Source organism: Eubalaena glacialis, chromosome 6 (genome assembly GCF_028564815.1).
Source record: "Eubalaena glacialis isolate mEubGla1 chromosome 6, mEubGla1.1.hap2.+ XY, whole genome shotgun sequence".
NCBI lineage: Eukaryota > Metazoa > Chordata > Mammalia > Artiodactyla > Balaenidae > Eubalaena > Eubalaena glacialis.
Genome location: NC_083721.1, coordinates 71,675,949 through 71,689,395, shown reverse-complemented (window position 1 = coordinate 71,689,395; position 13,447 = coordinate 71,675,949). Strand labels below are relative to the sequence as shown.

The 13,447-nt window shown below is 45.1% G+C and overlaps 1 protein-coding gene and 1 pseudogene across 2 annotated transcripts in view; one reads left to right on the top strand and one right to left on the bottom strand.

Moving 5' to 3' along the window:
• The window catches only part of HEG1 (heart development protein with EGF like domains 1), an 81,880-nt gene that overhangs the window by 40,452 nt on the left and 27,981 nt on the right, over positions 1–13,447 (top strand). For both annotated transcript variants that reach the window (XM_061194282.1, XM_061194283.1), the window contains exons 8-12: positions 1,793–1,909; positions 2,544–2,663; positions 7,161–7,264; positions 9,993–10,051; positions 10,299–10,459. In XM_061194282.1, coding sequence (XP_061050265.1) covers positions 1,793–1,909; positions 2,544–2,663; positions 7,161–7,264; positions 9,993–10,051; positions 10,299–10,459 — 561 coding nt within the window. The remainder of the gene's footprint in view (positions 1–1,792; positions 1,910–2,543; positions 2,664–7,160; positions 7,265–9,992; positions 10,052–10,298; positions 10,460–13,447) is intronic.
• Positions 4,636–4,919, bottom strand: LOC133093380 (small nuclear ribonucleoprotein G-like; annotated as a pseudogene).

The following is a 13,447-nucleotide window of genomic DNA, read 5'->3' as shown; positions in this document are numbered from 1 at the left end:
CCTTTAACTCTAGCAAGGCCAGAGTGGGGTAGTGAAGCAGGATTGAAGGGTGGAAAACTGGAGTCAAGAAGCTTTAGGTGGCCTGTCTGAGACACAGAGTGAGCAGGTGCCTGCTCCCGGATCAGAGCCACGAGCTTCTGAGATAGTCAGCCAGCCCCCCAGTCACCGGGGAAACTTCTCTTGATCCAGGGGAGCCCAGGCTCCTTTGTCTCCCTAAGATTATGATGTCAGTGGATAAATGTGGGTGGAGAGATGTGTTCAGTGAGAGGATGATGAACTAACCTTTCCCATAGTGACTGTGACGTTGCCCTTGAGGTTATATATCTTTATATCCATGTTGAAGTTGCTGGGACAAGGGAAATAAAGCCATCCACATGATTCTTTATCACTTAAGGAAAGGTAGAAGGAAGTAGGATGATACCTCCTTTGATGTCAGGGTCAAAATTTGCTGGATATTTAGCTTGTCCAGACTCAGGAAAGGAAAGCTGCTGTTGGTGAAGGGGTGAAATGGGGACTGAAGGGAGGAGGGAAGAAGGGAAGGGAGTTAGAAGCAGAGTTCCAACCAGGCAGCCATCATCCAGCTCGTGGCTGGAGGGCCATGGACCCCACGCAGCCCCGCAGAGCCCTGATGCATCGGTGCCCCCTTCGTGCCAGTGGTCCGAGCATTGCTGGGAAATGGAAGCTGGCTCCTTCTTCTGGCAAGTTTGGGATCCCTGCTTCAGGACTCACAGGCTTCATTTCCAGATGCCAAATGTATTCCAATACCAGGTGGAACATAATTCACAAGTGTTCCTTAAAGCCAATTATAGCCATTGCAGTGATAACTATAGGTGAGTATTAGGAACATTGTTACTAGCTGTTGCTGTGTCTTTTGTGACAGAGTCCGTGGGTGCAGTGTTTGTACATATAGGTGCTATGCTCATGCAGGTGATCTTAGGTAGATATGAAGTAGCAATGAGGAGCAGGGACACCATCTTCAGGTTTAGCCCATTTGTCTTCAGGGTTATTCTGGAGTAAGAACTCTTGACTTCTGCCTTCTCTTTCTCATTCTACCACTGACTTTTCTCCTTGGAGATGATTTTTCTCCTGTTATGAGTTTTGGCTTTTCTAAATATGCATCAGAAACCTTTATTAGGCAGTTATTGTATAACTGTAGCATGACAAGGCCAGTTATACAGACCCAAACAGAGAGTGTGGTCACTGCACCTGGGAGCTGGGAGTCCAAGAGTTCAGTGGAGCTTGTGCATCGCCAGGGCCTGGATGAATTAGACAGGCTCATGGTCACGCCGCGTAAAGAGAGGGTGTCGTAGTGCTCACCTGCAGGCATTGTTCTGAATGATTGCATGTTATGTGGAGGCCCGGTTACAGTGTGAGACCTTTAGAAAAGAGAAAACTTGGAGCAGGGAGGATGGTTGATCAGGCATCATTTTCTCCTTAACGTGTATTTTAAATTGGTATTGATTCAAGTAGAATTTAAGTATCCCAAGGCAATGTAATCATCATTCCCGAGCCGAGGGACTTGTAAGCAGTATTTGGATTTGAACCAGCTCCTGCATTTAGGGATCCAACTGTCTAACACGTGTGTATGTACGCAGCTAGTGCCAGCATCCAGTCCCAATACATCTCTTCTGCACCTCTGGGAACCCATTCTATTTCCTAGTGTGGCCTCTCAGGGCAAGTACACAGAAATAAGCAAGAATCAAATATTAGCTGGGAGAATTAAATATTTACCTAGCACTGCCCTTACCTTTCCTGTGTGATTAACTGCTCTATACCTGAAATGTGTTTTCAGTTAACAGCTGTGCCACTAACCCTTGTCTTCATGATGGGAAATGCGTTGTGGACCCCACCAGCCGTGGGTACCAGTGTGTGTGCTCACCTTCCTGGCAAGGAGATGACTGCAATGTGGGTAAGAGGAAGAGTCATCTGCAGTGGTCTACAATACAGTATCACGTTGAGATAGGCAGTAAACTCCCTTTTCCTCCAAAAGGTAGGGGAGTAAGATTTTAAAATTCATACCCTGCTTCCTTGAGAATTAGCATGCTTATGTGTTGTCTGCAGAGCAACGTCGTCAGACAATGACATTGACGAGCCTCCACGATCTGGCTCCCTTATGCGGGCTCCCTCCATCCCTGCCACACTGGACCACCCACCACTCCCTGAAAACCCCTACACTTTCCTGCTCCTGACCTTCACTGTGCTGGTGCCCCAGCCTAGAATCCCCCTACCCACATCTGCTGATTAAAATTCTTCCAATCTTAGTCCAGATGTTATTTGAAATAGTCCTTAATTCTCCCTTCCATCAAAATCATTACTTTCTCTTTACTTTCAAATCCTGCCTTATATTTATAGTTAGTTGTACTCATGGCTGCCCCCACCCTCAGTAGACTGTGGTAGCGCCTTGAGAACAAGGGTAGTGTCTACTCGTTTCCAGGCCCCATCACGCCCAGTGCCATTTGGCCCTTAGAAGTGCCCCTTGTACTGGATTATGATTGTGCTGCCTGCTGCAGATTCACTGTGACCTTGTGTTCCCTTCTCCGCAGATGTGAATGAATGCCTCTCAAACCCCTGCCCACCCCTGGCCATGTGCAACAATACTCAGGGATCCTTCACCTGCAGATGCCCAGTGGGGTACCAACTGGAAAAAGGGATATGCAATTTGGGTAAGAGAGTTTGTCTATCTTGGAATTTTCTCTGCACCACAATGTATTTTGCAAAATAACATTTATTGATTTTCTCCCTAATCAAAATCAATATTTGCCCAAGGAATAAATTTAAGGAATATAGAAGGGAGTGGAAGACACTGCCTATTATTCCACCACTCAGAGATGTAGCACCTTATTTGCAGTCTTTTTTAGTGTGTATTATATTTTGATATAGTTGAAGTCATACGGTATTTGTACAAACTTTATACCTTAAACATTTTTCCATGTTATTGAGACTATTATACAAACTTTGTAATGACTGCATAAATATGCCATCATCTGTGTATAACACTATTTGCTTAACCATTCCACCCTACAGTTAGGGGGAAAAAAAATCAAAAGAATATTCTAACCAAAGAGTAAAAAAAAAAATTTAGGGAGAGAAAAAAGAGAATAAAACCCTGATTATCCTACCACATTCACACATTCTTTTCATTTTTAAAAACGATCTTCATGGGCTTCCCTGGTGGCGCAGTGGTTAAGAATCCACCTGCCAGTGCAGGGGACACGGGTTCGAGCCCTGGGCCAGGAAGATCCCACAGGCCACGGAGCGACTAAGCCCGTGCGCCACAACTACTTAGCCTGCGCTCTAGAGCCTGTGAGCCACAACTGCTGAAGCCCGCGAGCCTAGAGCCCGCGCTCCACAACAAGAGAAGCCACCGCAATGAGAAGCCTGCGCACAGCCATGAAGACCCAACTCAGCCAAAAATAAATAAATAAATAAATTAATTAAAAAAAAACAAAACGATCTTCATGTTCTTGTCCACAGACAAGATACACTTTTTACAAAGCTACTGCCATAATTGTATCATACAATTTGTCACATTTTGATCCCAAATTTAATAGATTTTATGAAGATGGTTGGTTTTAGATATAATCTCCCTTTTACAGGTTAAAAAGCAAACAACCCAAATGAAAACTAAGGCCCTAACAAAGTACTAAGTGGCCCAGCTTGTACAACCGCTTGGTGAGACGCCAGGTTTGCAGCCCACAGCCCTTCCATCACACAGTGCTGTGTTCATTCTGGGAGCTTTCTTGCACACAGGGTGTGTAATCTGTGTTAGAGTGCCGAGGTCAATGAAGAACTTGAAGAAATTACAAGTGAGGAAGATAGAGTTATCTAAGCTGGATAGGGCGCTGGTGGGTACAGTGACTCAACTTGGAATCATCTTATATTGCCCAGTGTCATACTCAACACAGAAAAAGTGCTCAGTAAATGTTTTTTTGAGAGAGCAAATGTCTGTGTCCTTTGAAAGTGTTATTTGCATGGCTTGCATTGCCCATAGGCTGAGGGGAATAATCAGAGTTTTTAAGAAGGTGGTGTCAAATGACAAAACTAATACAATTTGGTAACGAGTTTGATGTCCTTTACTCAAGGGAAAGCAGTCCATGGACTGGGGAAGTACAGGGCCTCACAGCAGTGGAAGGAACACTCTTTCTGAGCCACTATGGGCAAGAGTGAGATTTATAGCGCGTAGAAGCAGCAACGCGGACACAGGGCATGATTGGCTGGGGTTGCATATCTGACCTTATTTAGAAAGATCAAGGAACAAGGAAATAAGTATAGAGCCCAGAGTTGGCTTCGCTGTTGGGGATTGGCTGACTGATATGCTGCATTACTGGTCAAGGGGAGCGTTTACAGGAACTCTGAAGTTTGACTTGCTGACGTGGCACCCCAGGCAGGTGCAGCTCCATCCTGGGGCTAGAAATGTATTTCAGTAGTTGGTACCCTACTAAAATAATGGTAGAATTTAGAAAATTGTTTAAAATACGAGGATCAAGTCAAAGCGTTATTTTTTTGACTATTACAGAAGTTTATTTAACAAAAAAGTTCAGTAGGAAAATGTACACGACCCAATTTTCATTGTAGTAAAATGTGGAGAGGGGACATGTGGAAGCAGTTGATTTCTCTGGTGAAGACAGCCATTGTTCAAACTCGTTCCAAAGCTTCTAACATTGATGATACTATTTCCTCGTATTGCCACCATTCCAATATTGTTCTGTTGCCCACTAGTTGCCATCTCCACACATTCATCTCTCACAAGATTCATAAAGGGATCAAATCCCCTCAATATTCCTTGGACATGTCTGCCACCATTTAATTTCAATGATAACTTCCTGTCCATAAATTTCTTCAACTTGGGAGGGTGAGCTTTGCTCATGATGTCTACTCGAGGAGCTCAAAGATGCCTCCAAACGGAATTCGAGTCGTCCCTCACCAAAAGCGTTATTTTTAAGGAAGAAAAATCTGGGAATATAGACATCAGTCAAAGTTGAGAAGTCCTCGTATTCTAATAGATTATTTGCAGTTGGGTCACCTATTCCATTTAGCTACACCCTGTAAGAAATCAGCAAGGAGTTTTCAGTTTAAGAATGGAGATGATGGAAATGATTTTATTTTGAAACAGTATGAAAGTACACTTGCCAGGGACTCAAATGCCAGGCTTCCAGCTCCATGTCCAGCACCTACAGCACACTGACCCCTGAGCATCAATTTCCTCATCTGTAAAATCAGATTACCACCTGCTCTGCTTCCCACTCAGGGTTATTATGAAGATCAAATAAATAATATATTTGAGCAAGCTTGGAAAATGGTAGGGGTCTCCAGATGGGAGGTATCCTTTGACATTAGTCTTCTAATCTCTTGGACCAGAGCTGAAAGCAATGAAAATGATAAACTACTTTGAATATAAAGCAATAATTTTGGATCTTTAAAAAATCATTTAGATAACCTGTGTAAGTCAACAGTTAAAAATTGCCCTAAAGCCAGATGATGTAACTGCAGCGTGAAGATGGGAATGTGTCTGGGAGAGGGCAGGGCTGGGGGGACACTGCGGTGCCTTATTCGTATTCACACAGATGCAGAGGCCACATTTACTGTCCTGGTTCAGAAGAGATCTGTGTACCTGATGGTTACCATATATATGTTTCTGCACAGAGTCTGGGCACAGACCTAGACCTGTGAGATGGGAGGACGAAGGGGTGGGGTGACTGTTCTGGAAGCCTGTGTGTGGAGGGTCCCACAGGCAGCATGCATCAGGAGGAGAGCCACTTATTGTGTTAACAATCATCTTTCCCTTTTCAAGTCATTTAGCTTCATTGTTCATAAACATCAGAGGAATATGCAAATTAGAGCATGCTGAAATGCTTTCATTCGGCCAGGAATGTTTTCAAAGAGCTCCCTGCTTCTCAGAAAGCGTCCTAAGCAGCTGGCTTCACTGAACTGTAGAACAAGCAAAAAGATGTTAAATAAGGATTAAGGGCTTTAGACAGTAAGTATAAGATGTTAAATGTTTTCCCTGGCTCATTTGTGGGCCTTTTTCTTAATTCAGCAGGCAAGCTTTCTATGAAAGAGCAGCTTCATGTGTTTCTGTGTTTGGGTTTATTTATATTTTTTTCTTGTCCAGAGGGAAAGATAAGAATTTAATCTAAAGGAAGATAAGAGCCAGATATAAAGCAGGCTGTCCTAATTTTTGATTGCCTGCCCATTTGTAAGTTCTATCACCCTCAGGCCCAATCAGCACAAATTGATGTTAACTAGAATTTTATTTTATGAGTGAAATGGGCCGTGAAAATGGGGCTACTTTCTTTCATGTCTGAACCCAACAGTGTCTTGAATATGGGTTGTTTTCATTATATGGCTTGTAGTCGTGGAGTCTGGCAGCCCCCTGAGTGGAGTCCTGCTACAGATGTTTGACACCTTTCTCTGTAGCCACTTGGTTGTCCTTAGACTATGAGATTCCTCAGGGGACTGGGGGTTTAGGGGGAAAGAAGAACTTGGAAGATGGACACACATGACGTTAAATGTTAATTTTGGCCCTTGGGAGCTGGGTGATCTTGGGAAGTAACCTGGCTTCTGGAAGCCTCTTTTATCAATGATAGAACAGGCATTTCCTCTGAGCAAGAGGAATGGGGAATGGATGGAGGTGACTTTCATGAGAAGAGGAAACCAGAGCACGCCCTTGAAGTGGAGGGCTGACTAACTTGGTAAAAGACCTAGAGAGAAAGAGCTTTCCTCCATCCGAAGCTTTATAGGGGCCCACGAGCATTTGTCTTTCCAACCCACGTCTCCCTCCCCTCTTCCTGGAAGTGTGTTCTTTAGACCAGCTCATCTCTCTTCTCTGTTACAGCTTCACTGAGCATCTAAGATGTGGGAGGCCACTGGAGAGACGAGGAAAGCTCACTCTCTCAGAGCCCTCGCACATACGCAAAGGGCTCTTTGGAGCCTCTCACCCAAAGCTCCGTTCAGACTGAGTCTTAGGCTCAGCTCAGTAGGTGCTCCCATTGCTAGAGGAGCCCCGAAGAGGGAGGAGTGGTCTCCACCCTCCAGGAGAAAGAAATGCACAGAGAGCATCCTGGGAGGTGGAGGAAAGCTGGGTGCCTTGAGATTTACAGACACTCAGCCTTGCGTAGGTGGACCTTGTGAGGTCTAACAGGTTATGTTTTCATTTTCAGTTAGAACCTTCGTGACAGAGTTTAAATTAAAGAAAATGTTTCTTAATACCACCCTGGAAAAACATTCAGACCTCCGTGAAGTTGAAAATGAGATCACCAAAACGGTAGGTTTTCCGAAAGGCATCTTCCTGCTAGTCCTTTGTTTTCTAGAACAGATTTTATTCAGAATCGGGAACCTCCTGGGGATCAGCTGTATCTCCTGGGCAGTTCATTTCTATTATACTTGGAAGGTGAACTTTAGGGTAAAATTAAAGGCCTCTCGGAAATAGAAGGGAGGTGTTGAGAACCAGTGATGCCGGTAGAAGCATTTCTTCTAATGTGTCTTCCCATGCAGCCTTTATCGGTGCCTTGGCATTTCTTTTCCATGTTCAGACTCATAGTTACAGACATTTAGGTGACATGAACCAATAAGAGCTGTTGGTGAAGCGGAAAGACCCAGAAAATTCTACTGTCCCATCTGCTGTTGACATGCTGTGTGATTTTTCTGTCTGTGTTTTGGAACCTGGAGAGAATGATGCTTTTTTCTCAAGGGAATGCCAAACGTGGAACAGTTAATCCTATTATCCAGGGTTGAGAATTCACTGAGTAGATTATCTAGGGGCCTTTGATTCTTCTTCTTTCCCTCCTTGCCTGCTTTTTGCCAGGAAAAAAGCAAGAAAGAAAAAAAGAAAAATGGAGAGGAAAGAAGAAGAGATAGAAATGAAGCTCAGATAGTAAATTTTGCCTCTCAGCTGCTACCATAGTCTAAGATTTGGTGCTCAGAAAATTGAAATTTGCCATCAAAATAAGTTTTAGAGATTGCTTTCTGATTTTAATTTTACTTGTTCTTTATGGGTAAGAGTATATTAGCCAAAACCTATAGGATTTTATGGGACCATGGGTTTTATTTGTGTAACATGTAGATTCCAATTCCATTTCTGTATCTACTGAGCATCTACTCTGTGACAGGCACTTTACCAGATGCATCACTCCTATAAGAGGTATTGCCAACACTTTTACAGAGGGAAAACTGGCAGGCTCTGGAAGTGAGTGACATTGCCCAAGTTTACACAGAGCAGGTGCAAAGTTAGAGACCACTCTCACTTCTGACACCAATTGCGAGTTTGGGGGTTCCCAAGAAACCCTCAGTTTTGATAATGCACTAGAAGGACTCACAGATCTCACTGAAAGCTGTTCTACTTGTGGTTACGGTTTATTGCAGTGAAAAGATCCAGGTTACAGTCAGCTAAGGGAAGAGATGCATGGGGCAGAGTCCAGGAGGGTTTCAAATTCAGTGCTCCCAGTCGTCGTCTCCCCATGGGGTCATGGACAGGGTTAACTCCTCTCAGCAATGATGTATACAATATTCATAGAGTATCACCAACCAGGGAGACTCACCCGAGCCTTGGTGTCTAGAGCCAAAACACAGATAGTCAACTGCCCATATGGCTGACCTCAGTCTCCAGCCCCTCTGGAGAGGTAACCCTTTGGGTTACCTTGTAACCCCAAACCCCACCATAAATCACACTGTTAGATTATCTGGAGCAGCCCAGGGTCTCCAGGTAAACAAAGGCAGGACATTCCAAAGGCTTAGAAATTACCTCCCAGGAGTCAAGGGCCAGACCTCTCTTGGCGTAAGGTCAAATTCTTTACTATATGACAGGGTTTTACGTCTACTAACCCTATACCTGGTGTTCTTGGCACTGTACTGCAGCTGCCTCTTAGTTCAATTGTAGGTCAATATTTCCTTCTAAGATAGTACAGGGGCTGAGAAACTCGTGCAGAGGTACAGTCCTCTGCATTACACGGTGCTCAGTGACTTATCTGATTTGCTAATTTTTACCCAGTATCAACATATAATTTATTAGTGATGTGACATCCCCACCTCCAAGATATAGTGAAGATTTGGCTATGACTAGAGAAGATTTAGGCAATGACTCAAGTAGCCTTTCCCAAGGTGCTGTTCTGTTCTGAAATGTGCTATTTCTGTTTCTTCCTGGGAAAAAAAGTTTAAGTAATAATAATAATAAATCATTACCTTGTGAATATAAAGCAATGTCATACAAAGCCAAAAAAGGGTTTGATAGCATCCCGTGTTTGAATCCACCTTGTGAAGGGTGAGATGTGTCTGACACACAGGCTTTGAAGACAGGTGGGTTGCATTGGTCAAGGTATTGAGACCCTCTGCTGCATAAAAGGAATCCCCAGCCCCTACTGTGGGGGGGAGTGGAGAAGCAGGCATGTACTTCATGCCCCACAGGGATTTTCTGCTCTTTCCGAGGGCACAAGGCAAACACAGGGAGAGTCGCTCTTAATTTGCTCTCAACAAAAGGGCTCTTGACCCATGTAATGTAATTTCCTATGGAGAGCCTTACTGAAGAGGACCTATCTGTGAGTTAGGTCAACTCATTGTAGATTATGAGGGGTCTGTGTCAGGCCTGCCAGACCTGGGGTAGCTGAAAGGAACCCAGCCTTTTCAGTGAGGCTTGTTCACTATGCAAAGTCCAAATAAACAGTTGCCTCTGAGGTTTTTGAAACCCTGGGTCTTAGAAGAGATCTGCTCCTTTGAAGATGTTTTGCATCCAAGGGTGCTGTTCTGAACATCATTTCCTGCCAAGATTTTCCCCACTGATTTACTATCTGCCTCTCTCCCTTTGTACTCATGGAACAACAGAATAAGAGCAGAAAGGCATTTAAGAAAGGAACAAAAAAGACACCACTCCTGCGTAAGGCCACCTGCTGACAACTTGATGGCTGGAAAACGCCTATTTGATCCTGAAAATAGGAAATTCGTTCTAGGTTCAAGGCTTTTGTCTGACTCACAGTTAACGATAAACCTGTTCTTCCTTTCAGTTAAATGTGTGTTTTTCAACATTACCTGGTTATACCCGATCCACAGCTCATGCTTCTAGGTAAGTAACAGGATTATATTAGTTTGTGAACCAGTCTATAGAAAGGGAAGGATGTTCTAACATGGGTGATGGCAACAAAACTGGGCCTTGTTTTGATTGGGCCATAGGGTGATCCAGGGCCAAGGTCACTGGAACTTCATGCTCTCCCAGGCCCTCACTGGAGAATGGGGAGGACACTCATTTTCCAAAAGCCCTGGGGCCCACATGTCATTTTAGGACAATTAAAACCTACATATTTTGCCTGTAGGGAGCCCAGTGCGGTGGTGATGTCACTGCAAACCACCTTTTCCCTGGCCTCCAACGTGACGCTGTTCGACCTGGCCGATGGGATGCAGAAATGTGTCAACTCCTGCAGGACCTCTGCTGAGGTCTGCCAGCTCTTGGGGTCTCAGAGGCGGATCTTTAGAGGTAAGAGGCCCTCTGGGAGAACCCCACCCATTCAGTTAGGCACAGACCGAGGGTAGAAGTGTAAGGCATTCAGGGCTCAGGTCCAAGAAACTTGTCACAGAACCAGCCTGTCTTTGAAATGGGCGTTAAGCACAAGGCCTTTGTGTGTGTGCATCTTTGTGTACACATGCACGGACACACACACATACATACGTGGGCGCGTGCACACACACACACAGAGTCCTGTACACACAGCCTTGAAGGCCCCCAGTCCTTGGCATACTGTTTCTATTTCTTCTATACAGCATTAGTATTGGAAGGGATGTAGGAGCTGATGTAATGGAGCAAAAACCACTCTTCTTTCCCTTGAAAGGTTCCTACTCTCTCTGGGGAGATAGAAATTCACACACAGAATGTACATGCTTGTCAATGACTCCAAACCTTCATCATGACATACCATTTGGTTAAAAAAAAAAAGCATGTGCAGAATCACCCGTCTTTCTGTGTATTTGTTTGCAAATTCTAAATGCACAGAAACAAGACTAGAAGATTAGAGGCCAAGCTGCTCACAGTCCGTGATTTCTCTTTTCTTGTTCTTTATCTGTTTTTGTTGAAAGCTTCTACAGTGCATCTGATGTGAAGCAGCTGAAGAAATGGATTAGAAACAAGTTTGGAAGGCAAATTCGGGTCTTGGAGGGGAGGTTTCGCCTCTGGGATGGGAAAACTCTGCTGGAATCAAAAGTGCTTCCTCATGCAGGGGGGCTTGCCCCTGCTGTGTCTCATAAGTGGTCAGAGCTGGCTCTGGTTGGCTCATTTTGCTACACAGAGGACTGGTGAGGGATGCAGAGTCGGAGGGAACCTCCCCATCTGGTGCCCAGATGCTAGACTAAGTTGTAGGTAGCAGGTTTGGTGCTCTGCCTGCTGGAGATCCAGGACGTTCCCGATGAGCCAGAGCTTTGCAAGAGCAGGTCTGGAGAGCCCTCCTTGTGGACTGTGCATTACAGAGCTGGCAGTTAACCTTTTGCTCAGGGATAAATGCTAGAGCTTTGCCCATTTAAGGGCTATTCACTTGAAAAAAAAAAAAAAAAGAGCTAAGCATTCTGGAGTTGAAATTGCTATCATTCAGATTCATTGGGAAATTAGTTAAAAAGTTCCTTCCCCATCACACTGTACTCTGCTTTGATTTTAGTTTCTTTCTCTTGCCAGTGATTTAAAGGTTCCAATTTTTCCTCCCCAGAAAGTAGGAAGGGGACCTTGCAGTTCACTAAACACGTGTGGAATACATGCTACGTGGTCAGCATTATATTAGGTTACTTTTTTGTCCTTAGTAAACGTATTTCATGTTTTGCAAATCAAGTGGCAAGATATTTGGATTTGTAAGGGCCATGCCCGTGGCAGCCCTGCCCACTCTCTGACCCCCATTCTTCCAACTGCTCAGAGGTAGCTTACGGGAAAGCTCCTGTCTTCCTTGCCAAGGTCCCTTTTTTTTTTTTTTTTTTTTAAAAAACTTTTTTCTAGAGCAGTGTTAGGTTCACAGCAAAATTAAGAGGCAGGTACAGAGATTTCCCACAGACCTCCTGCCTCCACGTGTACTGGTGCCCATTCTTTGCCTCTGCTTTCCGAGCCCCTGAGGACAAAGACGGCCACGCGTCTTGGCTGAAAACAGCCTCACCTCTCTGTTTTCCCTCCCAGGGCTTCTCCAGGTTTTGCCAACACACTGCTTGGTCTCTCACTCACCCCTCTGAGTGCTAGAGAGGCGGGCTGGACCAGGGGGAGCTGTCAGCTTCTGACATCTGCGTGTTCCCAACACGTGGGAGGCGCCGGGCCACTCGGGACGCTGCCCTTGCAAGGGCAGGTTTTTCCCCTTCAATTCACAAAACATCTATTTCCTCGCCTTTCAAAGAACTGTAGCTCTCATCTCTCCAGAGGTTTAGAGTCCTTGGAAATCCCCCAGGGAGCGTCCCAGCCTTAGATTCACATAAATTCTCATTGTCTGTTTGGCGGATGTTATGCCCAGGAAGGACCATGGGAATTGTAGATGCAGAAAAATCACATCGCCAGACTTAAAACGAACACGGCATTATACGTGGTTCCATTGGATGGACTGATGACAGAATGTTCTTTAAGAATTTTGAGGATAGCAACTCCTCCATTGCAAAGGCGGGGCCAGCTCTCCCTGCCGTCAAGTGAATCTGCTTCTATGCGGGGAAGAATTGCTTCAGCAGGGCGAGCAGTATTTGCCAGCAGGCGGGATTCGTGGGCAGGGTGGAGGGAAAACGTGACATTGGCTTCCGGAAAATATCTAATCAGGCCAGGCAACTCAGGCTGGCTGCTGCACCAACTCGTACCAGCCTGGACGGCCTTCTGTGCTGGAGATATTTCTTTATATTAAGGCTTTAGATGAGAGATTGTGGCCGTTTAGTGCCCCTCTGTGCCAGCTTCACCGTGTTTGCCTGGTGAGATTTTCCATTTTTCATTTTTCTCCCTTAAATACAAACCTTTCACAATAAACAAAGGAAATTGTATCACACACACCAATAGGTTCTGATTTAGCATGCCAGCTTCCACTGATAAAGGCAGGAAATTCAGCTCTGAGAGCTGAAGTTGTGTCCTAAACTAACCTCCTGTGACCAAGCCACCCACTGGCCCCAAGCTCTCGAGACTCAGACAAGGAGGCAGATGCCGGGGTCCCTGTCACCAGAACCTGCCTGGGGTGGGGTGGGGGTATAGCTTTGCTGTGTTAAGAGCTGGCACCTGGTTTCTGAATCGGTTGGTGTTTTCCTTAAGGTGGGAGAAGGGAGCCCACACCTCACTGCCCAGTGTACACGTGGCCCTTCCTCGGCTCTCTCCTCACGCTGACCTTGCTCACGCCCGCCAAAAACAGCGGCGTAGATCAGTCTCACCCTGTACGTAGTGTAAATAAGCTACTGTCCACTATCCAAGTGATCTCATATTTTTGTTCTATTGTCTGTATACCCCAATTACGTATGTTTTTTTGTTAGACCTACC